At 35.8% G+C, this 27690-nt stretch overlaps 1 protein-coding gene across 2 annotated transcripts in view; it reads left to right on the top strand.

The window, feature by feature from the left end:
- GLRA3 (glycine receptor alpha 3) overlaps window positions 1-27690 on the top strand; it is a 270886-nt gene that overhangs the window by 192931 nt on the left and 50265 nt on the right. For both annotated transcript variants that reach the window (XM_043971178.1, XM_043971177.1), the window contains exons 4-5: window positions 2442-2665; window positions 9804-9886. In XM_043971178.1, the coding sequence (XP_043827113.1) occupies window positions 2442-2665; window positions 9804-9886 (307 nt within the window). The remainder of the gene's footprint in view (window positions 1-2441; window positions 2666-9803; window positions 9887-27690) is intronic.

Genomic DNA, 27690 nt, shown 5'->3' with positions numbered 1-27690 from the left:
TCAGGTTTTACAGAATTATAGATGATGTTGTTTCCTTGGACAATTATAAAGCATTTCCACATAATTATGAGCCTTGAGGCAAAAAGCTGAAGGGAATTCTGCTCTATGGTCCCTTGGAAAGATACATGGGGTGCCTGGAAAGCAGAAAAACATTAACTGGCATGTAACCTCAGTTCCAAATAGATGCCCAAGGTCATAGCACTACAGACTTAACCCAACAAATGGCTTCTGTGTACCTGTCCATTTGTGTGCGTGAACTTATAATACTGACCAAAAATAATTCAGCATCTCTGCCAGATTAGCAAGCCATTCAAGCTTGGAATCATGGGAATGTCTTCTGATCCTCTATGCTTTGGAAGAGTCAAGAAGTGAAACCAATAGCACTAAAGTCCTCCATTTCCTCAGCCTTGGTAATTTAACTAGATGTTTCTAATGGTGGTAGAGATTAACTAAAGATACCAATTGTTTGATAGCATTCATTGCCTTACAGTAACCTATGTATGATTTCTTCACACATAAACTGGGGGTGGAAGAGAGGGAGTTTAATGAGATGGAATGACTTGTTTTTAATAAAGAAAATAATTTTTGAAGCTATTACCTTAAAACCTAATCACTCGGGGCAGCTACATGACACAGTGGATAGAGCACCGGCCCTGGAGTCATGAGTACCTGAGTTCAAATCCGGCCTCAGACACTTAACACTTACTAGCTATGTGACCCTGGGCAAGTCACTTAACCCCAATTGCCTCACTAAAAAAAAAACAAAAAAACAATCTAATCACTCATCTCGGTGATGATGCTACTCTTTCAGAGAGGATCAAGCAAGAACCAAGACTATCAGTACTATGTCCTCCTCCTTCACTCACAGATGATGAGCTATCTCATTGCAAAGGATCATTAGCATTACCTTCTTTGAATGTCAAGGGTAATAAACCTTTTCACTCTTTATTTAGAATCCCATACCACCAAGAGTAGAGTCTGTGTGTTATTCTCCAACTGGGAAAAATACATAAAAGATGTATCTATATGACTACATATATAACTAAATATAATATATAATAGTTATGTACAAATATATAACTAGAATTTATTAACTATATAACTTTGCAAAGAGACAAACAAATATTTAATAGAAAATGCCGTGATAATATTCTTAATGCAAAACTACCTCTAGGTGTATGCCTCAGTTAATACTCTGTTTATACATAACATGATAAAGTCCTGCTAGGAATTGCATGCTAAGGATGAGAACTGTAACTTGAGAGGGAAAAAAAAGGTGTGTGTGTGTGTGTGTGTGTGTGTGTGTGTGTGTGTGTGTGTGTGTGTGTGAATAGTAACTAGAGAGCCTCCTTCCAAACTAGGAAGGCCTGACCTCAAGTCCTACCTCTGACATATGCTGTCTATATGTCACTTGACTTCTCCATGCTCTTGTCAACTGCTGAAAAGCTGTCAACCTGCTCCGGTGGAAGTTTACTAACCTAAGTATTCCCTATACCAGTAAATCACAAATTCAATCCACATATATCTATCTATCTGTGTATATGTGCATTTATGGATTTTGAACATATAGTGAGCTGTGAAAACATACAGATAAACATAACCAAATCAAGGTTCTGGTCCTGTTTAACTCTATTGGGCAACATGCTTTGAATTTCAGAGAGGAAATAAAAGCATAGATTCTCAAATTAAAAGATGTTTTGGCTGTGGCATAGTGGCTAAAGATCTCTCTGTGAATCCCCACCTCTGTCACAAAGAGTTATGTGACCCTGGATAAGTCACTTTAATATCTCAGTTCTCTAGGCAACTCTCTTTAAGTTGCAGAGAAAATGTTGTCCTGCCTTGGTAGACAGAGTATCCTCATCTGAGCTTTCTCTGTATCAGTAAAAAATCAACGTCTAACCTCATCATCAGATATTTTATCCATCTTCATTGTTTTTCTTTTGGAGAATATAAATCATGGGGAAATGTTGCCAAATTCTTATCTCTAGAATGGATTTTTTTCATAAACAGTGGATTATAATAAGGATTGTTAGTGGCTATAATCCATTGAAGATAGCTTTCATTCTTCCATCATCCAGAGAAGAACAGCTAGGTGTTCCAGTGGATGGGGACTTAGAATCAGGAAATCCTGAGCTTAAATCCAGCCTCAGACACTTACTAGTGGTATGATTCTGGGCAATTCACATATTCTATCTTTGTCTCCTCATCTGTTAAAATGGGAACAATAGTAGCACCTACCTCCCCACAATTTTGTAAGGATTTTAAAAAAGATCGTAAAGTGTATTAAAACCTTAAAGAACTATATAAATGCTAGTTATTATTATGAACAGCAAACAACCTGAATCAGATAAAAACAAACAAAAGCAAATATGAACCACCCCCCCCACAGTCTTCATTAAAACAAGCAAACAAAACCAGTTTCTTTGTGTGCTTTCCTATAGGATTACAGAGTGAACATCTTCCTCCGTCAGAAGTGGAATGATCCTCGCCTTGCATATAGCGAATACCCCGATGATTCCCTAGACTTAGATCCCTCCATGTTGGATTCCATTTGGAAACCTGATCTTTTCTTTGCTAATGAAAAAGGTGCCAACTTTCATGAGGTTACAACAGACAACAAATTGCTAAGAATTTTCAAAAACGGCAATGTGCTATATTCAATCAGGTGAGTCCTAGATGGGAGAACTATTCCAATTTTCCATTTTGCATGTCCTTGTTTTTCTTGCCAGCTATCGACCTTGAGAGTCTATGCAGCTGTTGTTCCAAACCAACAGAGGCCAGCAGGAAGGATTAAATGGAAATTGAAGGACAATAAAATCTAACATGAAATAAAAAATGGGGTGAGGGAGTTGGTGAATTCACTAAAATATTTATCTGCAAGGGGGAAAAAAAACATACTTTTTCAGTTTGCCTGGCTATATCCTATCTTGTTATGCTTGCTATCTATTATGTATCCCTTTTACTTCTACATTTCTTTCTTTGGTCACCTTTTACATTTTTTATCTTCATTCACCAATTCTCACCCTCCCCCACATCACCATGTAGTTGACAACCCAAATCACATTGATAGACCAAGCCAGAAGGCTTATAAAGCATGCCTTTTATCCTTCATGCATTTCTCTGAGGAGCTCAATGCATTTTACCTGTCACTCATCTCAGCCATATCTGGCCCTATACCTGGACAACATTATAACAATAGGATTAAAGTTTTTTATGGTATTGATTACTTGAGAAGATCAATGTAATGACTCTACTTTCATCAATATGCTTTGGTATCTTGTAGTTCTGGCTTTTTTAAGATGAGTGGGATACGAATATCTAGTATGACAGGAACCTTCATCAGTTTTATAACTGAATCCTCTGTCATTCAGAATAGGCTGGATCTCTGGGAGGTACATTAGATGTGGAAGTAAGTCATCTGTTGCTGAGGAGCGAGCATTAAGGCATAGTGCTTCTGCCAGATCTCTTGGTGATTTGTTTCAAAGTCAAAAATCCTTTAGAATCAAGGTGATTGCCTTTTAAAATAAGGGAGTTGAACTTAGCCCCTCAAGTTTCTCCTAGCTGTAAATGATCTATGGGCCTATCATCTTGAAACTTACTTTACATTGTTTTTGTTTCAGTCAAACCTGAATTTAGCTTATCTGGAATAAAATGCAAATATTTTGTTCTCAAGTTCCCTACAACAACTGCACAGAACAAGGAAAATCAACAATTTATAAAAATCATAGTATCTTTCTAAATAATGAACGCCGGAGCCAGATTTTCAGTTTCCTAAATTCTGTAAGATACTTTTTGTCTTATTTGATCCTCACAAAACCCCTGGGAAGTAGGTGCAAATATTTCCCCTATTTTACAAATGAAGAAACCAAGGTAGAGGGAAAGTGAATTGCCCAGAATCATGCAGGTAGTAAATGTCTGAGGCTACCTTTGAAATCAGGTTTTCTTAACTGGCATTATCTCACTATACCACCTAACTACCTTATAAAAACTGTTTACCTTAACAATGAAAAGAATAATATGCAGGGAAATCTCTACCATCTGTTGTTAGTCTAAACTAAATCAATTTTAATTGGTCTCATTATTCTTTTCTATTTTATTAATTAGGTTCTCTTGAAATTTTTGATGTATGATATGATTCAGAGGATATCTGCCACAAATGTTAAATGCATTGTTGGGTGACATTCTTAAATAATGCTGACCTGCTGTTTCCACAATATTATCTCTTCTTTCTTTTCAAATAAATCTATTACTTTTTAAAAACAACAAGATGAAATAACCATAAAATAATGTATTTTATTTTTTTCAGTTGTTATTTTTAGCATTTTCCAAATAAATGACAAATGCACCCCCTGACTAATTTCTGTATAGGATAAGAAGGTAAAAGGTTCATACATAGAGAAAGAGAGATCTATAGATCTCTGTGTGTGTGTGTATATATATACATATATGTATATAGAGATATATGCCTACTATGTTTATTACATGCCTACTATGTTACTATATATACATACAAATTGCCTATATACATATATTTCATCTCCAAGATTTTCCCATAAGACTTGATAAAGATCAAGAAATTTTGAGATGAATGTCAGATGAGTTGAATTTTGAAACTTTTTAGAAAAAAAAAATATAGTGAAAGTCTTTCCCCAAGTAATTCAAGTTTTTTGCCCTGATAAAAGATACTTGCAAAAGTCTCTTCTATATGGTCATTATGATTTTTTTTAATTACTTCCTTTTAAGGAACTCTAGAGTAGTAACTCTAATCTAGCAAAAACAAAAACACCAAAGTTCTGTTTATTCTGCAGTGCTTCAGAGTGCCTAGCATCCTGGAGAACATTTAACGAATCCAGATTTTTAAGATCATTGATTCGGAGCTAATGGATCTCAGAGGTGACCTAATTTAAACCCTGTTTTTTACAGATGAGGAAACTGAGAACCAGAGGTATTAATTGGCATGGCCAAAGTTATCCAGGTCCTCTGACTACAAAGACAAAGATATAGAGTGGCTTAAATGATTAATAATACTAAGTCAACATAGCAAAGATTTGATATTTCATCAATACGGGAAATCCTCTCATCGGTCATAATCTATTTATAACTTAATAGATATTTTATAGCATAATCTGAGGCTTACAGAATTTAAAAAATTTCACCATGGTCAGCTAAGAAGTAAGTATTGTGGGTAAGATTTGAGCCCAGGCACTAAACTCTATCCATTATACCACAGTATCTTTTTAATAACAATAATTTCTAAATGCTATACATAATAATAAAAGGATATATTTGGGGGCAGCTAGGTGGTGCAGTGGATAGAGCACTGGCCCTAGAGTCAGGAGGACCTGAGTTCAAATCCGACTTCAGATACTTAACACTAGCTGTGTGACCCTGGGCAAGTCATTTAACCCCAATTGCCTTGCCAAAAAAAAAAAAAAGGATATATCTTATCTAAAAGGAGAGAGCTCCAAATTTGCTTATTTATGAGAACTAACTCCCTTCTCTTTTCATATAAACCAGCAAGATAAGTTTTCCCAAGTATTTGCTTTTCCTACTTTGTTTGTAAAAAGATGCCAAATATGTAAAACTCACTCCCCGTGGCATTCATTTCTCACCATGTTTCATTTTTTGACTTAAAATATATTATCCAGTTCCTTATTTCATTTTCACCTGTTCTGTTTCCTGTTTTGAATGCTTACAGCTAGCCGACTAAAATCTATGGTGTTGATAAGACAACATAAAATGTGACACATTTATCACAAAAATGTTTCCCATAGAATATAGATGGTCTCAAAATGGCAGTTGTTTATAGTAAAGAACAACTGAAAATGGATCTTTTAAAACAAAAATAAATGATTAAATTATGTGTGCATAAGAATGCTAAAATGAAACAAAGAATATGTCCTTATAAGTGCACAATGAAGTAGATTCAAAGAACAATCACTTATTACATTCCTACCGTGTTTCAAGAACTATACCAAGTGGTGAAGATTAACAGAAAAGAGCAAAAATAATCCCTACTTTCAAGGAGATGGCATTCTAGTGGGAGAACTAACATGTACCAATAGAAATAATATACATGATACATGAAAGCAGATAGAACGTGATTTAGAGGGGAAGTCACCAGCATCTAGGAGGCTTGAGAAAGCCCTTCTGCAGGAAGTGGGATTGCAGCTGAGCCTTGAAGGAAGCCCAGAGAAATTAAGTTATAGAATGTAAAGGGACAAAACATTCAAGACATGGAACCAGCCTGGCACAGAGAAAGGAAATAGAATGTTGTGTGTTAGGAACAATAACAACAAACAAAAAATAGGCCTGTATAGAAAGATAATAGGGTGTGGAAAGTAGTAAATGAAGACTAGAAAGATGGGAAGGAGTCAGGTCGTAAAGAGTTTTTTTGTTTTGGTTTGGTTTGGTTTTTTGGTGAGGTAATTGGGGTTAAGTGACTTGCCCAGGGTCACACAGCTAGTGAGTGTTAAGTGTCTGAGGTCACATTTGAACTCAGGTCCTCCTGACTCCAGAGCCGGTGTTCTATCCACTGCGCCACCTAGCTGCCCCGTAAGAAGTTTTAAATGTCAAAAAGTGTAATTTATATTTGATCTTAGGGAATTGTTGGACTTTGGGAGGGAGGTAACCTGTCGTCAGACATTCACATCACAAAAATTACTTAGGTGACCCTGTAGTAGATGGATTGGAGTAGGGAGAGGCAGTGAGAATAATGAGGAGGCTATTGCAATTGTTAAAATGAGTGGGATGAGGGCTTGAACTAGCATGGTGACTGTGAAAATAGAGGAAAGAAAGGAAATACATGAAAGGCATTGTGAAGACAAAAAATTATAATATTGGGCAATTTGTTTGGATATATGGGGTGAGTGAAAGTAAGTGGAGGATAACATTGAGATTGGAAACCTGGTGCCCCCTCTGTTAATACAGATGGTAATAATGCTAACAAGGATGGGTTTGGGATAGGATTTCTGAGATGCCATGGGATCATTTTTTTTTTAGTTCATAATGTAACACTGCATCTCAGGAGAGAGGCTATGACTAACTATATAAATCTGAAAGTCATCTCCATAAAGATAAATGAACCTATGGGTGTTGATAGAGATCAGCAAGTGAGAGAAAAGGAAGATAGCCCAAAATAGAGTCTTCACTCATAGTGGGTATGACATGGATGACAATGCAGAAAGTTTGACAGATTCAACAAAATGCCAAGCATTTAAAGAGCATCTAATATGTCTAGGCACCATGCTAAACATTGAGATTACAAAGAAAGGCAAAAGTGACCCACACTCTCCAGATCACATTCTAATGGGATGAACAACCATGCACAAAAGACATACAGATAAGACAGAAATAATCAGAGTCAAAGCACTGGCATTAAAGAGCATCAGAAAAGTATTCTTGCAGAAGGTAGAGTTTTAGCTGAGACTTTAAATAGCAAGGAAGCAGGGATGAAAAGGGAGAGACTTCCAGAAATGTGGGACAGTCATTGAAAAAGCATAGTTGGGAAATGAACTATCTTGGGAGAAGATCAACAAGAAGGTCAGTGTCACTAGATCATAGAATACAGGGGAATACATTTGATTCTGGATATAAAAAGGAGTCATTCAAATTTATTGAATTGGGAGGAGAAGTGACATGGTAAGACCTGGACTTTAAGATGTCATTGAGGGGCAGTTAGGTGGAACAGTGGATAAAGCACTGACCCTGAATTCAGGAGAACCTGAGTTCAAATCTGGCCTCAAACACTTGACACTTACTAGCTGTGTGACCCTGGGGCAAGTCACTTAACCATCATTGCTCCACCAAAAAAAAAAAAATCTCATTGACAACTAAAAAGATGGAAAGAAAAAGACTTCCTAATTTACCTGGAATTGAGGGTGGTGTTCATTTCAATTTAATAATCCTTTATTATGCTTGAGAATTAGCGTAGCATAGTGGGCTTTGGTGCCAGAAAAACCTGGATTCTTAAACCTGGATTCATGTCTCATCTATGACATATACTGGCTGTGTGACCCTGAGAAAATTTCTTAACCTCAAAAAGCTATGTATTAGAGAAAGAACCAATCTGGATTATTATCTTCTCATCTGGAACTTCTCTATACCAATGAAATCAGATGTCTTATCTCTATCCCTATTAAAGCACCAACTATGTGCATTCCAAGTGCTAGAAATAAAGAGAAAAATTAAGTAATTCCTGCCCTCAAGGAACTTAAATATTACTGTTGCCAAAGGGTTAAAGTTTTGAGACAAGGACTAAATGATCTGGGATCCTATGACAAGATGGTCAGAAACTGGATATTTTCTTCTCATTTTAATGAGACTAATTTGTTTATTCGGAAATCAAGGCAATATTTGTAAAATTTGCTCCTGAATGAAGTCAAACTAAAAGGGTCTGAGCCTCCTTTCATGTCTTGTCAACAAAACACAGTGTTCTCTCTTTAAGTAAGAGCTGTCCACTTCAAACAGTAGAATGTGATTAATTGCCTTTCAGTTTGGGGATGTTTGGTTTAGGAGATACATATTTGCCTCTTTCAGAGCTTTTGTTTACTTTATTTTGTAGCCTCCATTTTGACAACTACATCTAGTGGTACAAAGAGGATGACTCAAAATTTGCAATGATGTTCTATCAAAGAAACTTTTCTAATATTGTACTTTAAACCAAAAGGACAGAGATGTTAAAGATGTTTGTTTTTCCACAATATGAGTTATAACAGGAATTCTTATTTTTTTTTCTTAGCCAGACAGATTCTTGAGTCTTGCTTTTCAAAGTTATATAATGTCTGTTATTTTTGTCCAGTGAGATTATCAGGGTGTATATTTGACTTCCTGTTGCAGAAGTGGAGCATACAAAAGAGTTGGAGAATGTGTCCTTTCACAGGGAAGGTCAAAGTGCTCAGTGTCAAAGCCAAAACCTTTCTTTGACTATCCCCGCTATCTTGGACATTTGAAAAATTCATGTAGCATTAATTAATAGAAATCCAAACCTGCCTGCTTTCAAATTCCCTTAAAAGACCACAGGATGCCTAGCTTGCAGTGGTACTTGTAAAGTTTTATAACCTAGCTGAGCCAGGTAGAAAAAAATCTAATGGCTGATCAGCCTCTTTTTAAATAAAAATATAAAATATAAGAAATTCTCTAGTGTGGAAGTTCAAGAGGTATAAACTACCAACTGATAACCTGGAGCACCCTTTCACAATTGAATAATTATGACAATTCTTATCTGGACTGTTTCTTCCTTCATTTTTTTTACATCACTACATTTATGACACCTTGCACTTTAGTGCCTCTGTTCACATAGACAGAATTTTAATGGGCGGTGGGAAATTCATTTTGATCAGTTATAGAAATTATTATTATTATCCAATTTGATCAAAATCAACAATCTGTTCCTGCCCCTTCTACCATGAAAATAAAACACAAATTTGAAAGTATCCACTTATCTTTTTATTTTTTTTTTTTGGTGAGGCAATTGGTGTTAAGTGACTTGCTCAGGGTCACATAGCTAGTAAGTGTCAAGTGTCTGAGGCTGGATTCGAACTCAGGTCCTCCTGACTCCAGGGCTGGTGCTCTATCCACAGCGCCACCTAGATGCCCCAGTATCCACTTATCTTAAAGTGATTATTACATATGTTCATAGACTGTCTCATAACTAATGGGCATTTTGACCATGAAGCTCATTCTGACCTAAATAGATGTCATTGCCATCAAACAAGGTGTTCTTTTCTTTTTCAGTCTTTGCCTCATTACTGAAATATTTCTGTGATGTTATCTTTCATGATAACTTTTAAAAATTCTTTCAGATTGACATTAATACTCTCCTGTCCAATGGATCTCAAAAATTTTCCTATGGATGTACAAACCTGTATAATGCAACTAGAAAGCTGTAAGTATAAGCAACATGAACTCCAATTATTCTTACAATGTATTTTGATACAAAATTTCAGCAAAAGTAAGAGGATTTTTAAAAGTCTTTTTATCAGTATTTTGTTATTTAGTGAGCTATCTTTCAACTGAATAATGTACTCTACTAGAAAAGTGGCAATAGCTAGCAAAGAATCACACCATTTTCCAGTCTAAAGGAATAGAGAAACTAAGGATAAAGATATAATAGGTTTTGCGCCTTTAAAATGAGCTATTTTTTATGTCTGAATTAGACTGATTTTTAGAAGAGCTTTAACTCACTAAGAATAGTAGGATACCTAAAGCAAAATGCTTATTTTAAGAAGCTCACCGTTGAAACAAAACAGTGGAATCTTTTGGTCATTTTGGTTCAGTTAAAATATATGCAGCATGAAATGTGCCCTAAAGTCAAGTTTTTAGACAAATTTAGTTTGCAAGATAGAGGGTAATGGTGGAACCAAACCTGTTACAGAAGGAAAACGAGGAGTGCTGGGGGGGAGAAGAGAAACAGTAAAAAGCTAATTACTTGGTAGCTTTCTCTTTGAACTAAATATTCTTACTTACTAATTGCTAAGGTCAGTTGATTATACGCTTACAATTCCTGTAAATGTACCCAGTGTTTTGACTTTAATGAAAACACAAAGTCCTGGTCACCTTGGCCTAAGTAAAGCCTCCCATAAATGTTGATGTCCTAGCATGCATTATTGATTTGCCTTCAAGAAATTTTCACTTTTGTCTGCTTTATACCTCTGTAATTATAAAACTAAAATATATACAGAAAAGAAGAAAAGAGCATGTTGTATCATATAAAATTATGTTTTAAAGATTTAATCAACCTTTCAGTTCTCTTAGACTTTTTTCAATTCTCCAGAACCCATCATAAGAAGTTTGCAGAAGTTTCAACTAGATAATGCTTATGTTTTATGTTGTTGTTATTGTTATTTTCATGGACAAATAATCGTATTATTTTAGATATACAGGTTATCAATACTCCAGACTTAGAAATTTCCATTATTTGAAATACACTCTATAGCCAAACTATAACCCCCAAAATATAAATGATATTTTTCACAATTTACATCATTTGGAGTAAGTTTAAAAGTAATTGTGACAATTAAATATCTATTAAGAGCAAGCGATCTAGTCACCCATTATGCAGTTTAGGGTCACAGTTACAAGGTGGAGAGGAGCAGTCATGGGGTTAAGTGAGAAAAGTACTACCTTTGTTTGGAGCAAGGAATGAGTTCTAAAACCTTACCTGTGTGGCTCCATGCCCAAGAGAAAAGGGAAGATTCAGTTCTAACCTTTCCATCTCTCTCACACATACACACACACACACACACACACACACACACACACACACACACACACGCACGCACGCACACAGAGAAATAAATTTACTGCAGTGGAATAACCAGGATAGGAAAACACCATCAAAGCAAAATCAATCAGTTCAGTTATTTCTAAACATACAGAAGCTCCCAGTGGGCTAACAGTAGTTGAATCCAGCAATAGCCTACTGAAACTAAATCGCATACAATCAAATAAATCCAAAATTGAATTAGAAACTTGTAAATCTCATATGAAGATGTCAGTGAACACATCTCTCTCCAGATCAAACCACCTTGGAAACACTGAAAATAGCAGAAGACCAAGAAAAATATAGAAACTCAGACCAGATTTCCAATTACCCCCCTTCCCCCCAAAATGAGCAGAGCATAACACTAATATGAAGTCCAGAATCAAGAAGTAGACTAGAATAATGAGGACTACTGATGGTGATGGTTGTGGTGATGATGACAATGATAATGACAAACCAACCATAAAGAGCTACTATGCTGACAGGGAAGCTCCAAACACAAACAGAAAAAAGAAAATGACTTGAAAATATCTACAAGTAAAGCTTCAAAGAAAAATGCCAATTGGACATGAGCCCAACAAGAATTCTTAGAATAGTTACAGGCAATGATAAAAGAGCAAAAAATTAAATAAATAAATTTTAAAACTTTTTAAAAAGTGTTAGAGAAAAAGATGGGAAAAATGAGAGCTTTACAAGAAAGTTATGAAAAGAGAATTAAAAACTTTGTAAAAGGGATACAAAACACTTGAGGGAAAAAATTCCTTAAAAATTAATGAGTCAGCCAGCTAGGTGGCACAGTGGATAAAGCATGGGCCCTGGATTCAGGAGGACCTGAGTTCAAATCAAGCCTCAGACACCTGACACTTACTAGCTGTGTGACCCTGGGCAAGTCACTTAACCCCCATTGCCCCACAAAAACTAAAACAAAACAGAACAAAACAAAAATTAATGAGTCTATCAACTTCAAGAAATAAACTTTCTTTTTTTGTCTTTTACTCAAGTTTTCTTGTACAAAATGACTAATATGGTAATGTTTTACAAAATCACATTACATAGTTGTACATGTATAACCCATATCTGATTGCATACCACCTCAGTGAAGGGGGAGGAGGGAAGGAGGGGTAAAAATTAGAACTCAAAACTATAAGTAAAAATGTTTATTATTTTAAAAAAGAAGAAAATATTAAATGTATCATCAAAAACAACTGAATTAGGAAACAGATCAAGGAAAAGTAATTTTTAAAATCATTGGATTACTTAAAATGCATTTAAAAATAAAAAGAGCATAGACATCATACTTCAAGAAATTATAAAGGAACAGTCCCTAGATATCTTAGAACAAGCAGTGAAAGTAGAAATTGAAAGAATCCAAAGGTCACCTCCTTAAATGAAAATTTCTAGGAATAGTGTAGCCAAAATCAAGAACTCCTGGGTCAAGGAAAAAAAAACAAAAAAACATTTCAAGCATTCAGAAAGAAAAAGTACCATAGACTAACACTCAGAATCATACAAAATTTGTCAACCACCAAAAAAAAAAAAAAAAAAAAGAGGGCTTGGAATAGTTTGAAAGGCAAAAGGCAAAGGTTCTAGAATTATAGCCAAGAATAGCCTATCTGACAAAAACTGAGCATAATCTCACAAGGGGAAAATAGACATTTAATGAAATTAAAATTTTAAAAGGCTTTTAAATATTCCTGATGAAAAGATCAGAGTTGAATAGAAAATTTAACATTCAAACACAGTACTCCAGAAAATGAAGGAAGGAAGGGAGGGAGGGAGGACAGATGAATCATGAGGGGAAAATAAGGCATTAAACAAGGTGAAACTATTTACATTTTTATAGAGAAAGTGGATATATGTGTAAGCCCTCCGAACTTTATCATCATTATGGTTCTTAGAGGGAGTCTAATTTGAGAGCTAGACCTTTATGATTCTATTATTTTGGATAATCTCAAAAGAAAAATAAAAGGGCAGGTAAAAGGAATATGCTGGAAGAGGGACACAAGGAAAGGAAGAATGGCTGAAATTACCATATGTAAATGGGCCACACAAAGATTTTTTTTAACAGTGGAGGAAACAGTGGGCAAAGCAATAGTTGAACCTCATTTGACATGATTCAAGGCAGAAAGAATAAATATACACACTCAGTTGGATACAGAATTTTATTTTACCCACAGGGAAGCAGGAGTGAAAAGGTTTAAGAAAAAGGAGAGGGGATAAGAGGGAGGGCAGATTAAGGAAAGCAGTGGTTAGAAGTAAAAGAGACTCTTTGAAAGAGGAGAGGGCAAAAAAGTGAAGGATAATGATAAGTAAAAAGGGTAAAGGGAAAAACACATTTAATAATCTTATGAATGTGAATCAGATGAACTCACTCAGCAAATGGAAGAAGATAGTAGAACTGATTAAAAAAACAGAATCCAACAATATGCTGTTTACAAGAAACATACTTGAAACAGAAAGATACACTTAATGTTAAAATAAAGGATAAATGCAGTCTATTTTGCTAAAGACTTAGTAAAAAAATAATGAGACAGCTATAAATCGTGATCTCACACAAAGCAAAACCAAAAATAGAGATGACATGGATACTAATTAAATAATTAAAAGAGAAAAAGAAGGAAACTACATTTTGCTAAAAGATACCCCACACACACACACACACACACACACACACACACACACAAACACATACACCCAATTAGAGAACATCCAATTTGTTAAAGGAATACCTACATGTTACAAGACAAAATAGTCAATGAAAGAATACTAGTGTGGCATCTTTATCTACCCCCTTGCATATCTAGATAAATCTACTTATAAAATAAACAAACAAGGGGGCACAGGTAGATAGAGCACCCATTCTGGATTCAGGAGTACCTGAGTTCAAATCTGACCTCAGACACTTGACACTTACTAGCTGTGTGACCCTGGGCAAGTCATTCAACCCCAATTGCCTAAAATAAAATAAAATAAAATAATAAAAATAAAATAAAATAAACAAACAAAAGTTAAGGGGATGAATAGAATTATAGAAAAGTGAGATATGATCAACTTTGGAGAATATTGAATGGGAATAGAAAGGAGTATTCCTTTTTCTTACCTGTGTGTGGCACCATCACAAAAATTGACCATATATTGGGATATGAAAACATCCAACATTCATTAAAGCAGAAGTATTAAATGAATGTTTTTACCATAATGCAACAAAATTAAATTCAGTAAAGGGCCTTTGAAGCATAGATTGAAAATTAATTGGAAACTAAATAGCCTAATCTTTAAAAATGAGTAGGTCAAAGAACAAATGCTAGAAACAGTCAACAATTTCATTAAAGGTAATGACAAAAATGAGAAAACATACTAAAATTTTTGGGATGCGGCCAAAGCAGTAATTGGGGAGAAATTATACTTCCAAATGCTTACATCAATAAAAGGGAGAAAGAACTGTTCAATTAATTGGGAATTCAAATAAAAAGTGAGAAAAACAACACATTAAAAACCTCCAATTAAACACTAAAAAAGAAATCCTGAAAGTCAAAGGAAAGTTTAATAAAATTTAAAATAAAAAAATACATTTAACCAATAAATAAAGCTAGGAACCAAACTGTTAGCTAATTTAAGTAAAAATGAAAGCCATGGGGCAGCTAGGTGGCACAGTGGGGATAAAGCAGTGGCCCTGGATTCAGGAGGACCTGAATTCAAATCCAGCCTCAGACATTTGATACTTACTAGTGTGTGACCCTGGGCAAGTCACTTAACCCTCATTGCCCTGGGAGGGAAAAAAAAGAAAGCCAAATTACCAGTATCAAAAATGGGGAGGAGATTTATTTAAAGGCAAAAAGGAGGAAATAAAAGCAATTATTAAGAGCTATTTTCCATAACTATATGACAATAAAGCTGACAATCCAAATGAAATGGATGATTTTTTTCCTATATATAGAGAGAGAAAGAGAGAGAGATTGCCAGATTGCCTAAATGAACAGAAGAAGAAATACTTAACCCTATCCTATAAAAATAAATTAGCATGTCATAAATAACTTCCCTAAAGAAAAAAAAAGGATAAATTTGGTAGAATTTGCTAATTCAATAAAATAGTTAAAGAACAATTAATTTTGATACTATATAAACTATTTGAAAAAATAGATAAAGGATTCCTAACAAATACCTTCTATCACAAATACAGTCTTGATACCTAAACCAGGGAGAGTCAAAACAGAGAAAGAAAACTATAAACCTATTTCCCTAATGGTTATTAATTTGGAACTTTTAAATAAAATACTAGAGGAGATAACAGTATATCACTAAAATCATATGATATAACCAGACTGAATGTATACAAAGAATTCAACACTGGTTCAATAATAGGTATGACTATTATAAGCATAATTAACCATATCAATAACAAAAACAACAAAACCACATGATTATTTCAATATATGCAGAAGAAGCTTTTGACAAAATATATCATTTCTATTAAAATATTAGAAAGTACAAGAATAAATGAAGCTTTTCTTTAAAAGGTAGGTAACAGGGGGCAGCTAGGTGACACAGTGGATAAAGCTCCAGCCCTGGATTCAGGAGGACCTGAGTTCAAATCCGGCCTCAGACACTTGACACTTACTAGCTGTGTGACCCTGGGAAAGTCACTTAACCCTCATTTCCCCGAGGGAAAAAAAAAAGGAAAAAAAATGTAGGTAACAGCTGCCTAAAACCAAAAGCAAGCATTTGTAATGGGGTTAAATTATAAGCCTTTCTAATAAGATCAGGGGTGAATCAAGGATATCCTTTATAACCATTTTTATGTAATATCGTACTAGAAATGCTAGCTATCACAATAATACAAGAAAAAGAAATTTAAAGAATAAACAGAGGAAACAAAATTCACTTTCTGCAGATGATGATAGTCTACATAGAGAACCCCCAAAAGTCAACTAAAACCAAAGCAAAAAAATTAATGACTTCAACACAGATGCAAAAAATAAACCCTCAGAAATCATCAGTATTTCTGTATATTGCCATCAAAATTCTGAGGGAAGGAACCAAAAGAGAAATGCCATTTAAAATAACTATAGACGGGGGCGGCTAGGTGGCGCAGTGGATAAAGCACCGGCCCTGGATTCAGGAGTACCTGAGTTCAAATCTGGCCTCAGACACTTGACACTTATTAGCTGTGTGACCCTGAGTAAGTCACTTAACCCCCATTGCCCTGCAAAAAATAAAATAAAAATAAAATAACTATAGACAAAACAAAATACTTTAGGGGTCTAACTGTCAAGACATGCAGAAAATATGTGAATACAATTAGAAAACACTGTTCACACAAATAAATACAGAAATATTGATTTATCATGTCTGTTGATCCAATGTAATAAAAATGACAAATTAAAATGACAGCTTAATAAAAATGACAAATAAATTAATTTACTTTATTATTTAGTACCATATCAAACTACCAAAGAATTACTTTAAAGAGCTAGGGGAAAAAACAAACTAAAATTAACCTGGATGATTAAAAGAACAAGGTATCAGAATAAATCAATTAAAATTTTGAAGGAAAGGGGTATAGAAGTACCAGATCTCAAATTACACTACAACGCAATTTGGAACAAGATAAGTAGAGAGATCAATCAGTGGGTAATTTTGATTTCATAAGATTTATAAAACTTTGCACTAACAAAACTAATGCAGCCAAAACTGGAAGATAAGCCATGTTTCCTCTCCAGTTCCAATGTTTTTCCCATCACATACTATTTCTCTAGGAAAATAGACTATAATCTTCAATGTATAACATTAGGCATTTTAAAAGTGTGTTTTCCTGGAAAAAAAAAAGGTTGAATAAACTAATGTACTGATAGCATGTCCATTTATAAAACACTTGCTAATATCAGGAATAAAGAAAGAGTCTTAAATGTGACTTTTATATTTTGGTAATCTTTATATCCAAGGTCAAAGGGTATGTTATAGTAACATTTTTTTACCACTAGCTGCATACAATTACAGTAAGCACAAAACAGTTATGAAACATATGCCTGAATTGGCACAGAATCCTAAAAGGTATCTCCATGAAGCATGCCTAAAATCAGGTTCAAAGAAAATATTTTTCTTATGTTCAGATGTTTATCTTGTCACTTGACAAGCACACTAGATTAGGCCCTTTCAAGTCCCCATGTAGGATTTTCCCCTAATTTACCTCTAATGATGTTGACAAACTATGCAACATTCATTCTTTTCTAAAAAAAGTTTTTTTACTTCTTTCTCTGTGAGATTGAAGGTAAAAACAATTGTGTTACCATTTAAATGGGTACAGCAAGTACTCTAGGCTCATTATCTGGGAGCCATGTTGGCTACATCTCCTGATCAGATTCCTAAGAGTATCCCTAAGAAGTTGGGGTGGCCCCAGTATTAGCTACCAGCAATTAGTGTGCCCTAGTTCCACTTAACCAATTAACATCAATTTTCTTTAACCAAAAATTATGTAAAGAAAAGAATTAGGAACACTTTCCCCTCAACCCTGAAATAAGACTCTTCTATACTACTTTGGTATCTGGGAAAAGTAGGTTCAGACTTCATGCAATTTTCTACCATAGCATTGGTCTGACCAAGTTCACACCCAAATGAAGCATCCCTACTGGATGTGCTCTTGTCTTACTTCTAGGTTAAGGCCCCTCAGTCACTCCTTGGAGCTTCAAAGTTAGACTGGTCAAGTGCAGATCATTCTATGATGTTGCTACTGGACTTTTGGTGGTTTGCTTTCCTGACCTCTTCAAATTCCCAGTCTCTAATTTCTAACTCCAGTCTCTTTCGCCAGAATGCTGACAACAGGAAAAAGTGAGCCAAAGAGAAAGGATGACATCAGCTAGTTCTAGCCACACAGATACAGACAATAAACCATCTCCTATTTTAATAGATCAAACGCCAGTTTCAAAATGTCTCCCCATACTCCCAAATCTATACTAGGCACGCTGTACCTGCTCATAGGGGCCAGGCTCATTATCCAGCTCCCACTATACTTGGCTTGCATACTCTCAGCTTCATGGCCCTCAGGGCAAGAAGAGGACAAGGAAAATACATCTCTGCCTGCTACAAGGATTAGAGTTGGTTTCCTGGGAAGCATTCACTTTCTCTCCAATTCTCCTCTGGTCTCTCTCCAGAGAGGGGTTTTATCCTCCTGCTGAAACAACCATTCTGTCCTTTAGTCCTTTTTCTTATACTGGGAAAAAAGACAGCTCCTATGATGTTTATCAGCTTAGATCCTTTTGGAGGCAATTATGCCAGAGGGCTATTACACAGGGAATCTCTGTCAGTGCTCTGTCCTCTTTGTCTTTTTGCTCCAAAGTTAGGTCCACAACATATGCCCAATCGCTGCTGAAATTTTCAACACCAAGTACTCCTTCTGTCCTACAGCAGCCAAAGGGCACACAGAAGTCACCCCATGCACGGGCTGTTTTTTAATGGCTAGCTACAGCATTTGCTTTTGAGCTCAGGAATTCATGGTGCTTAAGGTATTTCTCTGAGTCTATAAGACACTAGATAATTAGATCTAACTTTACCTAAGAGCTTGTATTTGGTGACAAATAAAGTCTAGTGATGTGTTCCTAGTGACAGCTCTCTGAAAAGCCTTGGGGAATTGACAACAAAGTGTCTGCTATGTATAGCCTCTTTTTACCCACTCCAGCCTAAAACATACTGTCTTGCTGACTTGAAGGCAGATTTCAGCCTATGTATCTGATCTATTTCTGTGTGTGCATGACATGGTAAGATTTCCATTTTGAAAGCAAGCTTTTGCTTTTGCTGTTTTAGAGTCACCTAAATGCATCTATGCATAGGAACATATATGCATTGTATGTGTATTACAGTGTGGGCGGTTGCCAGTGATTTCATTTTTATTTATATATTGGTACTCCAAGAATATTTTTAAATACATAGCAAAAAGAAAGGGGATAAAGAACAATTGTTTACCATCTTGTTGAATTAAAATATGTATGTATAAATGTATGGATGGGTAGGGAGGGGATCTGATCTGGCACATATATGGAATGCACCAAATATCATTTCTCTATATGAAAGAGGCTTCTAGAAGTGCAATGACGTGGAATGAAATGCCTTAGAGAAACTATGGGGCATGGGTAGTATTTTCTAACTAATTCTGACTGATCATGCAGTGAATCAAAGACTCTTGGGGCAAAGAGGCATTCAAAAGGCTTCAGTTAGCTTCCCATTCCTTTGTGGCCATTCTCACTTCAGCTGTATTCCAATGGTATGACTTCTTTGCTAAGGGTAGAGACGATGCTTTAGGTTGCTAGACCTTAAGAGCTTCTCCCCCCTGAGGTCATAGAACCCTGTGAAAGGCTCCAGGGATCCTGGTCCTCTTTCTCTTGTGAGTTTCACAAGTTCAGGAGGGTACCCTGGCATCCCAGTACTTCAGATTCTGGGTTTGTAGACAATGAAGCAAAGAATGGCCCAAGGAGCAAGGCATGACCTTAAGAAATAACTTTCAGTATTCCAACCCATGGTAGCTGGACAAAGACTCATCTAGCAGCAATGCCAGCTTTGGATATATATGAACTTATCAAACCAGTGCTACATAGGATAAGGACTATAGCTGTCTGGGATCATGGATCAATGAAACATGACAAAACAAAGAGGATAAGAAGTGAGGGAAGCAAGCAATGAGTAATTAAAATCTACTCAATAGAGTGGATTTCAAAATACTACTCCCCAAAAGTAGTAGGAGTAATATATTTCAAATCAATTTTAAATATTTCATAGGATTTATAAACAGAAGACACCTTAGATATCATCAAGTCCAAATAGTTCACTTTACATGTAGGGAACCTGAAGTCCTGGGTGGTTGTGATTTTCCCAAGATAGTACATGGAGTACCAAAACTGATATTTGATCTCTGGTCTTCACTCTCTATATCCACTTCTCTTTGTACTACACCCTGCCAATAGAAACGATGGTAAGGGTCATTCATCCAATGCTCACATGAATTCCCCAAGTGAAAATGATGGCTTGGTCATTTAGGGGGTGTCCAAACTGGAATAAGAGCTTTAAAATCTCCATATTCCTTATGGATTACAGTGCCTAACATGGTCCTTTGCGTAGAGTCCACATTCAGTCAATATGTGTTGATTCTGCAGAAATGATGCCTATAGAGACATATTTTTCTCACTCGGATAATTCCTTTGCTTTTCTTTTTTCACCAGCTCTGTGCAAAGAATCAGAGCTCATGTAACATTTTCCTCTGGTGCTATGGAAACACACTTGCATCTACTGCTATTGATTTCCCATGGTAATTTAATAAGACAAATCGCATTTGGGTAGCATGAGCTCCTTGGTGCTTGGCATGACACAGGGTAGCTCATTCACAAGTTGTTGGATGTGTTCCTACTCAAATGACATCTTTCTTTTAGTCACTCAAGAGCTTTTATGCTTGAGTCCCACGTATGGGTGGATAGGCTCCTGCTACTGTCTTGCCACTGTAGGGTTGCAATGACAACTGAGGAATTCCTGCCTAATGGAAATCATCTCTAATTACTCAAAGAGTAGCAGAAATGATCTATTTTATTTAGATACAAAAATTTGTTTCACAAACATTGATTAAATATCTACTATTAAGCAGCCTGTTAAAAGAAGGGAAATCCTTAATTTCTACCAGCTGTTGACCCTGCTGCACTCCAATGCTATTGGAGACCAGAACTCTTGTGATCTTAGACCTTGACCAGAACACATCTGCAAAACTGAGCACTACAAAATAATTTCATCATTTTACCCAAGAAATACAGAGACTTGAAGGAAACTATCAACACTTAGATTTTAGGGAGAGTCTTAATCAAAACTGACTCTAGGGCAGCTAGATGGTGCAGTGGATAGAGCACCGGCCCTGGAGTCAGGAGTACCTGAGTTCAAATCCGGCCTCAGACACTTAACACTTACTAGCTGTGTGACCCTGGGCAAGTCACTTAACCCCAACTGCCTCACTAAAAAAACAAAAAACAAAACAAAACTAACTCTATTGGGCACTTAAAGCATATGGAAAATTATCGTTGTAACATATATGCATGCTCCTATGTATTTAAAATGATTTAATAATAATCTAAATAAGGCACATAATCATTCATAGAAAGAACATTATAATTTTTTTACTCAGTCCCAGAAAGCCCTGTTCAACTATAAGTTCCTTTGTACTTGCTAACTCCTGGAAATGCTTGTTTTGTTCTGTGAATTGAAAATTAAATTTAAAAAACTCTACCAAGGGGGAAAAAAAGGAGGAAGTGGGGAGAGAAGGGAAGAGATAGGTAAACAGACTCAGAGATGGCTTCCTGATTACTCTTCTACTAAGTGAAGGGGCAGCCTTCTGCCTACCTCTACCCTCAAAGAAGTTGGAAAATCTTTCAGTTTACCCTACTGCTCTATTCCATTATGGAAGAGAATTCCAGGACAGAGCAAGGGCTATTGACTTGTAGCATGTTAGAAACTAAGAAAGCATTTAAGATTAAGAGGAAAAACTCTAGAAGCCCTGCCCATCCCTTCCAATTGAACCAGTTTTTGTTTCCAGTCACATGCCTTGCTCTTAGGAACCAAGGATCCATTTCAGCTCCATCCCTAAAGATGATATATAGCCTCTTATATAAGCCATTCCAAAAAATAAGTCAACTCAAATCATCTTACCCCAATTAAACTGAAAGAAATCTGACTCTTTCCACCCATGTCACATGACTTATTGGGGACTACATGTCTGGATCAAAGGAATTCTGGACTATATTTATAATAGAACTTCACCCCCTAGATCCTGTAATCTGTTTGGGAACCATACTTTTAAGGGAGAAAGTTCACTGAGGGAGTGGCTAACTGATACCACCTTCATTCCCATTCAAACAGACAAAAGGTATCAGCTGACAAACATGTCATTGCCAAGGATGAGAAATGCTTAAAGAACATTTCTAATAACTTTATCAATAAAACTCTGAGCCAGATAGAAAGATTGGCTTTGTCAGAAATCCATGCATTAATAACAAAGGATCTATTTTTGTGTTCTTTTTACTGCTTCTTTTTATTACTATGTAAAGATTGATGACCCAAACATTAATTTTAATTTGGTAAATGCTAAACTATGATTATGATCATGGCTAATGATCACTCAAAATATGAGTGCTTCACTGCCAATATCACATTAATGGAGGTATGTAACCACATAAAGTATATATTTCCTTTCATAGAAAAAACATGCTAGAGATTCCTTTGAGGTCTAAGCTATCTGAACCTTTGTCAGAAAAAGTATCTTATAATTAGGGTTTATTCTTCCTAGTTATATATTGGGGCAGTTAGGTGGTGAAGTGGATAGAGTGCTGGATCTGGAGTCAGGAAGACCTGAGTTCAAATGCAGCCTTGGATACTTCTTATCTATATGATCCTGAACAAGTCATTTAACCTCTGTCTATCTGTTTCCTCAATTGTAAAATAATTATAATAATAGCAACACCTCCTCCCCCCACCCCAGGTTGTTAGGAGGATCAAATGAGACAATATTTGTAAAGCATTTAGCACAGTACTTGGCACATAGTCAGCAATTAATAAGTGTTTGTTTTCTTTCTCTTCTCTAAGAGGGCCTAAAGGGAACTTGCCATATATTGAATAATTTGCAATGACAAGGTGATATTTCAATGAGGCTCCAGTACAGTTAAAGAAAAACTTCTCACAGTACTCTAATTTCAGTATTATTCCAACTAAGAAATTGGATGTCTGGTAAAATGATTAAAATTTAAAGCACCAATTATAAATGAATGAATCTGATTAGTTAAATATATTTTGACATTACAGTTGTTTCTTGTCAGTTCAATGAAATTCACTTGGGGAACATGTCTTCTGGCAATAGTCTACATGCTCCAAATGATCATATTTTTCAAAAAGAGTTCCAGCTGTTACTTGAGGAATTAAGAATTGCCATATGGGTCCAGACTCAGTAATTTGTCTTCATAAATAACAGGAACCTTTGGGGAGACCATGGTTTATCCTCCATGACATCATTTCCACCAGATCCACTGTGAATTTAGGAGTTTGTTTTAAACTTCCCTAAACCCCTTCCTTTTCATTTCTACTATGTCTTAGAATAAGTAATTCTACCATCTTACCTGCTGTTTAAGGGTGGATTTCATTTTATCTGTCCTTTATTTACCTCTTACAAACATCGAGTGATCCCTTCATTTAGCATCGCAGGATTTTGTGTTCACTCTATAAACACCATCCTTGATGTTATAGATTTCTATTAAATGTCCTTTAGCCTTTATTTTACCATGGGGAAGCATTCTTGTTTTCATTTTAAGTCCTCGCATTTTTAAACCTTTTATATCTTTGGTCATTTTGGTTTCCATTGTCTTTAGTGGTCTTATAACCAAAATGATTACAAAACTTCAATACAGTCTAATATAATTACAAACACTATATGACTGTTTAAGTTTTGTCCCCATCCTACAATTTAATGTCCATCATTCTTAATGCCTCATTAACAGCAGCAGAGTATTGGACTACAACTTCAAAAGACAGTCTACAGGGGCAGCTAGGTGCAGCAGTGGATAGGGCATGGGCCCTGGAGTCAGGAGGACCTGAGTTCAAATCCAGCCTCAGACACTTAACACTTACTAGCTGTGTGACCCTGGGCAAGTCACTTAACCCCATTTGCCTCACAAACACACACACACACACACACACACACACACAGAGCAAAGGAGAAAAAAAAAACAGTCTACAATGACTCTCAGGTCCCTTTCTCTAGTAATAACTAATAACTAAACACTAAACATCTTATAAAGCCTAGATTATTTTGTCCTAGTATATTACCCTATATTTTTCTCTCTACTAAAACTCATCTTCTACCTTTCTGTTGTATCACAAAAATCTAAGATTTTACTACATTTTCCTCTCTCATCTTCATATTTTATCATTCAGTGAAGTCGAATATCATTCCCATGAACTGAAATAACAGTATACATTCCTTCCTATTATATTTTTAAATGTTAATATCAGGCCAAGCATTATTAATTTTAATCCAAACAGAAATACATCTTTATTCCTCCCTTTTTTACCTCTAAATTGGTCACGTTGGCTTAAAATATTTTAAGTCTTTTAAAGGTCTTTTAATAGTGTAATAAATTTCATCAGATGTTTTACTACATTTATATATTATTTTAATATAATATTAAATTATATAATAATATATATTGTTTTCCTATATAAACTTGTTTATTCTTTTAAAGAACACATATGGACTAGCCAGGTAGTATTTTCACTTAAAGAAATAATGTCTTTTCCGAAGTAGCTTATATTTTATATGCCACAGCACAGTGTCTGGCACATACCAAATATTTCATAAATACTTTTTCTTTCATGTTCAGTGGGCCTGTCCTTAACTGTTTGCAGCCCATTGATCTAGTATCTCTAGTTTTTCTTCTATTATCCATGCTAAGGTTGGAAGTCATAATAACAATCTTCAAATCAATCAATCACTCAAGCTTTCATTAAACACTTTCTATGTTCAAGGCACTGGGGATACAAAGAAAGAATAAAACAGTCTCTGTCCTCAAGGAACTTAAATTGTACAATAATTCCACAATTTCTATTCTTAAACAGGCCTCACCTTAGTCTGGTCATTTATATGTCTTCAATTTGTTTGATTAGATCAGATCTGTCCTGTTAACTACTTTTGTAAATCAGTGTTGCTGGGGGCAGCTAAGTGGCACAGTGGATAAAGCACTAGCCCTGGATTCAGGAGCACGTGAGTTCAAATCTGGCCTCAGACACTTGACACTTACTAGCTATGTGACCCTGAGCAAGTCACTTAATCCTCATTACCCCGCCCAAAAAAAAAAAAATCAGTGTTGCTGTCAAAATGTCTACTTAGAAGGTAATTTTAGAATAGGAATGTTTCTTTTCAGTGTCTTAATCAGAAGAAAAAAAAAAACAAGGCAAATGATTCAAATAGTCCCTATTTTCCTTTCACTATGGAGCATATCTTCAGTGCCATGACCACGCCTTCCCTTGTTGGCTTTCATATCAGTGTACATGTCTGTGTATATTTGTGCTTTCATGTATATGTGTGTGCGTGTGTACATATGTGTACATTGTACATTTGTATGTATAGATATGGATATGCACACTATTTTATTTTCATTGGAAGTTCTAATACTGTCCTTCTCAAATTCAATTTTACCTGTCTAATATTTCATTTCTAATATGTAACATAAATTTAATGTAAACTAATAGATCTCCCTACTTAGAGCACTAGATCCATGGCTATTCAATCAAAACCCTTCCAACTTTGTCTCTATAAAAGACCAAAGGAAGCCAGCAGTCTCTTTATTCATTTATTCCCTGGCAATTCAATACATAGTTATAGAGTTCTTATCGTGTGGAGAACACTAGGAAGGGATCTGGGAGGATTTAGGTAAATTTACAAGTTATCCATAAATTATTAAGGGTGGATGGTGGGAAGTATTTGGCTGCCTCCGATGAGGTCAGCTCCAAAGAAATTAAACATATTTTATATATATATATATATATATATATATATATGTATATATGTATATATGTATATATGTATGTGTGTATATATCACCTTTTAATTCTACTTTTAGACAACTTCTCTTAGAAAATTAATATGTCTAAAACTGAATTCATTATCTTTCCCTCACTAACCCCTCTTTTCTAACTTTCCTTATTTCTGTTTAAAGTACCAATCTTCTTCCTGTTTCCTACATTTACTGCCTTGACATAATCCCAGACTCCTCATTCTCCCTCATTCCATATATCCAACCAATTGCCAAATCTTGCCATTTCTACCTTCACAAATTCTTCCATCTGATTCCTTCCTTTCAATTGCATAACTACCCACTTCAGTTAATGCCCTCTCATGAAGATTATTGCAACAGCCTCTTAATAGGTCTCCCTACCTCAGGTCCCTCACTACTCCATTCCATTGCACACTGTTTGTTCAGTTGTTTTCAGTCCTGCCCATTTTTTCATGCCTCCTTTGGGGTTTTCTTAACAAAAAATACTGGAGTGATTTGCCATTTCCTTCTCCAGTTTATGCTACAGATGAGGAAATTGAGAAAAACAGGGGGGCAAGTGACTTATCTAGCATCACAAAGCTAATAAGTGTATGAGGCCAGATTTGGACTAAGGAAGACGAGTCTCCCTCACTCCAGACCTGGCACGCTATCCACTGTGCCACCTAGATGCTGGTGCACACCACTACCAAAGTAATTTTAAGTACAGCACTGTCTATTTAACTCCCTTAGTCCTTCGACTCCAGTGGCTTTCTATCACATCTCAGATAAAATTTAAACTCTGTTTAGCCTTTAAAGCCCTAAGCAACTGGGTGTCACCCTATCTTTTCTACCTGATTCAACATTAATTCTGCTTCTGCATTCTATGGTCCAACCCCCTTTTCTTCCTTCTCCCATAAAGAACACCATGTCTGGTACCTATGCTTTTTGCATTGACCATCTCATCTGCCAAGAATGCACTCTGACCTCACCTCTGCCCCTACAAAGTCCCTCTCTTCCTCCAAGGGGTCACTCAAACATCATAATCTGCAGAAATACTTTCCTGATATCTTCTCTGCTAGTGCCTTTCCTCTTAAATTTCCCTGGTTTTAACTACTTTGTATATATTTGTACTATTATATTTAAGCTCCATATAGTTTATATGTTCCATTTCCCTTTATTAAAATTTAAGCTTGGGGCAGCTAGGTGGCACAATGGATAGAGCACCAGCCCTGGATTCAGGAGGACCTGAGTTCAAATCTGGCCTCAGACACTTGACATTTACTAGTTGTGTGACCCTGGGCAAGTCACTAACCCCAATTGCCTCACAAAAAAAATGTAAGCTCCTTGGGAGTAGGAATGGTTTCATTCTTTCTACTTGTATCTCCAGCTCCTAGCACAGTGCCTGGCACATAGTAGGTGCTTATCAAGTACTTGCTGATTGAAGGAATTGACAATTCAGTATGGCATTTCATTCAGTCTTCATTGCTAACTTCAGTTGCCTTTAAGGGAAATCTTAAGAGTTGGGAAGACTATTCAAATGAAAGTTTATGTGAAAACATAAACACCCTCTTTTACTTTTCAGTAGATATTTTATTTTCCTCAAGCTGTTTTAAGACACTAGAACTGAATGACAGGGTAGGGAAGGATTTAAAGACTAAAAGTCCTATCATGTTTCACTGTCACAGTATAAGAAGGATATGAAGGACCCAACAGGGCAGTACCTAAGGCAACACAACTGGTATTTTGAGTCAGTACATAGAAATTTACAGGATGCTGACAGTATGCCAGAAGGTAGAAACAAATGAGTGTAGTACATAGTTGGCAAGAATAGATAAGATAGGAAATGACTCGTTATCTCATTTGCTATTCCTGGTGCCAACAACC

The sequence above is a fragment of the Dromiciops gliroides genome, chromosome 6 (assembly GCF_019393635.1).
Source record: "Dromiciops gliroides isolate mDroGli1 chromosome 6, mDroGli1.pri, whole genome shotgun sequence".
NCBI lineage: Eukaryota > Metazoa > Chordata > Mammalia > Microbiotheria > Microbiotheriidae > Dromiciops > Dromiciops gliroides.
The sequence above is the reverse complement of the archived record's forward strand: the minus strand, read 5'-3'. Positions and strand labels throughout refer to the sequence as shown.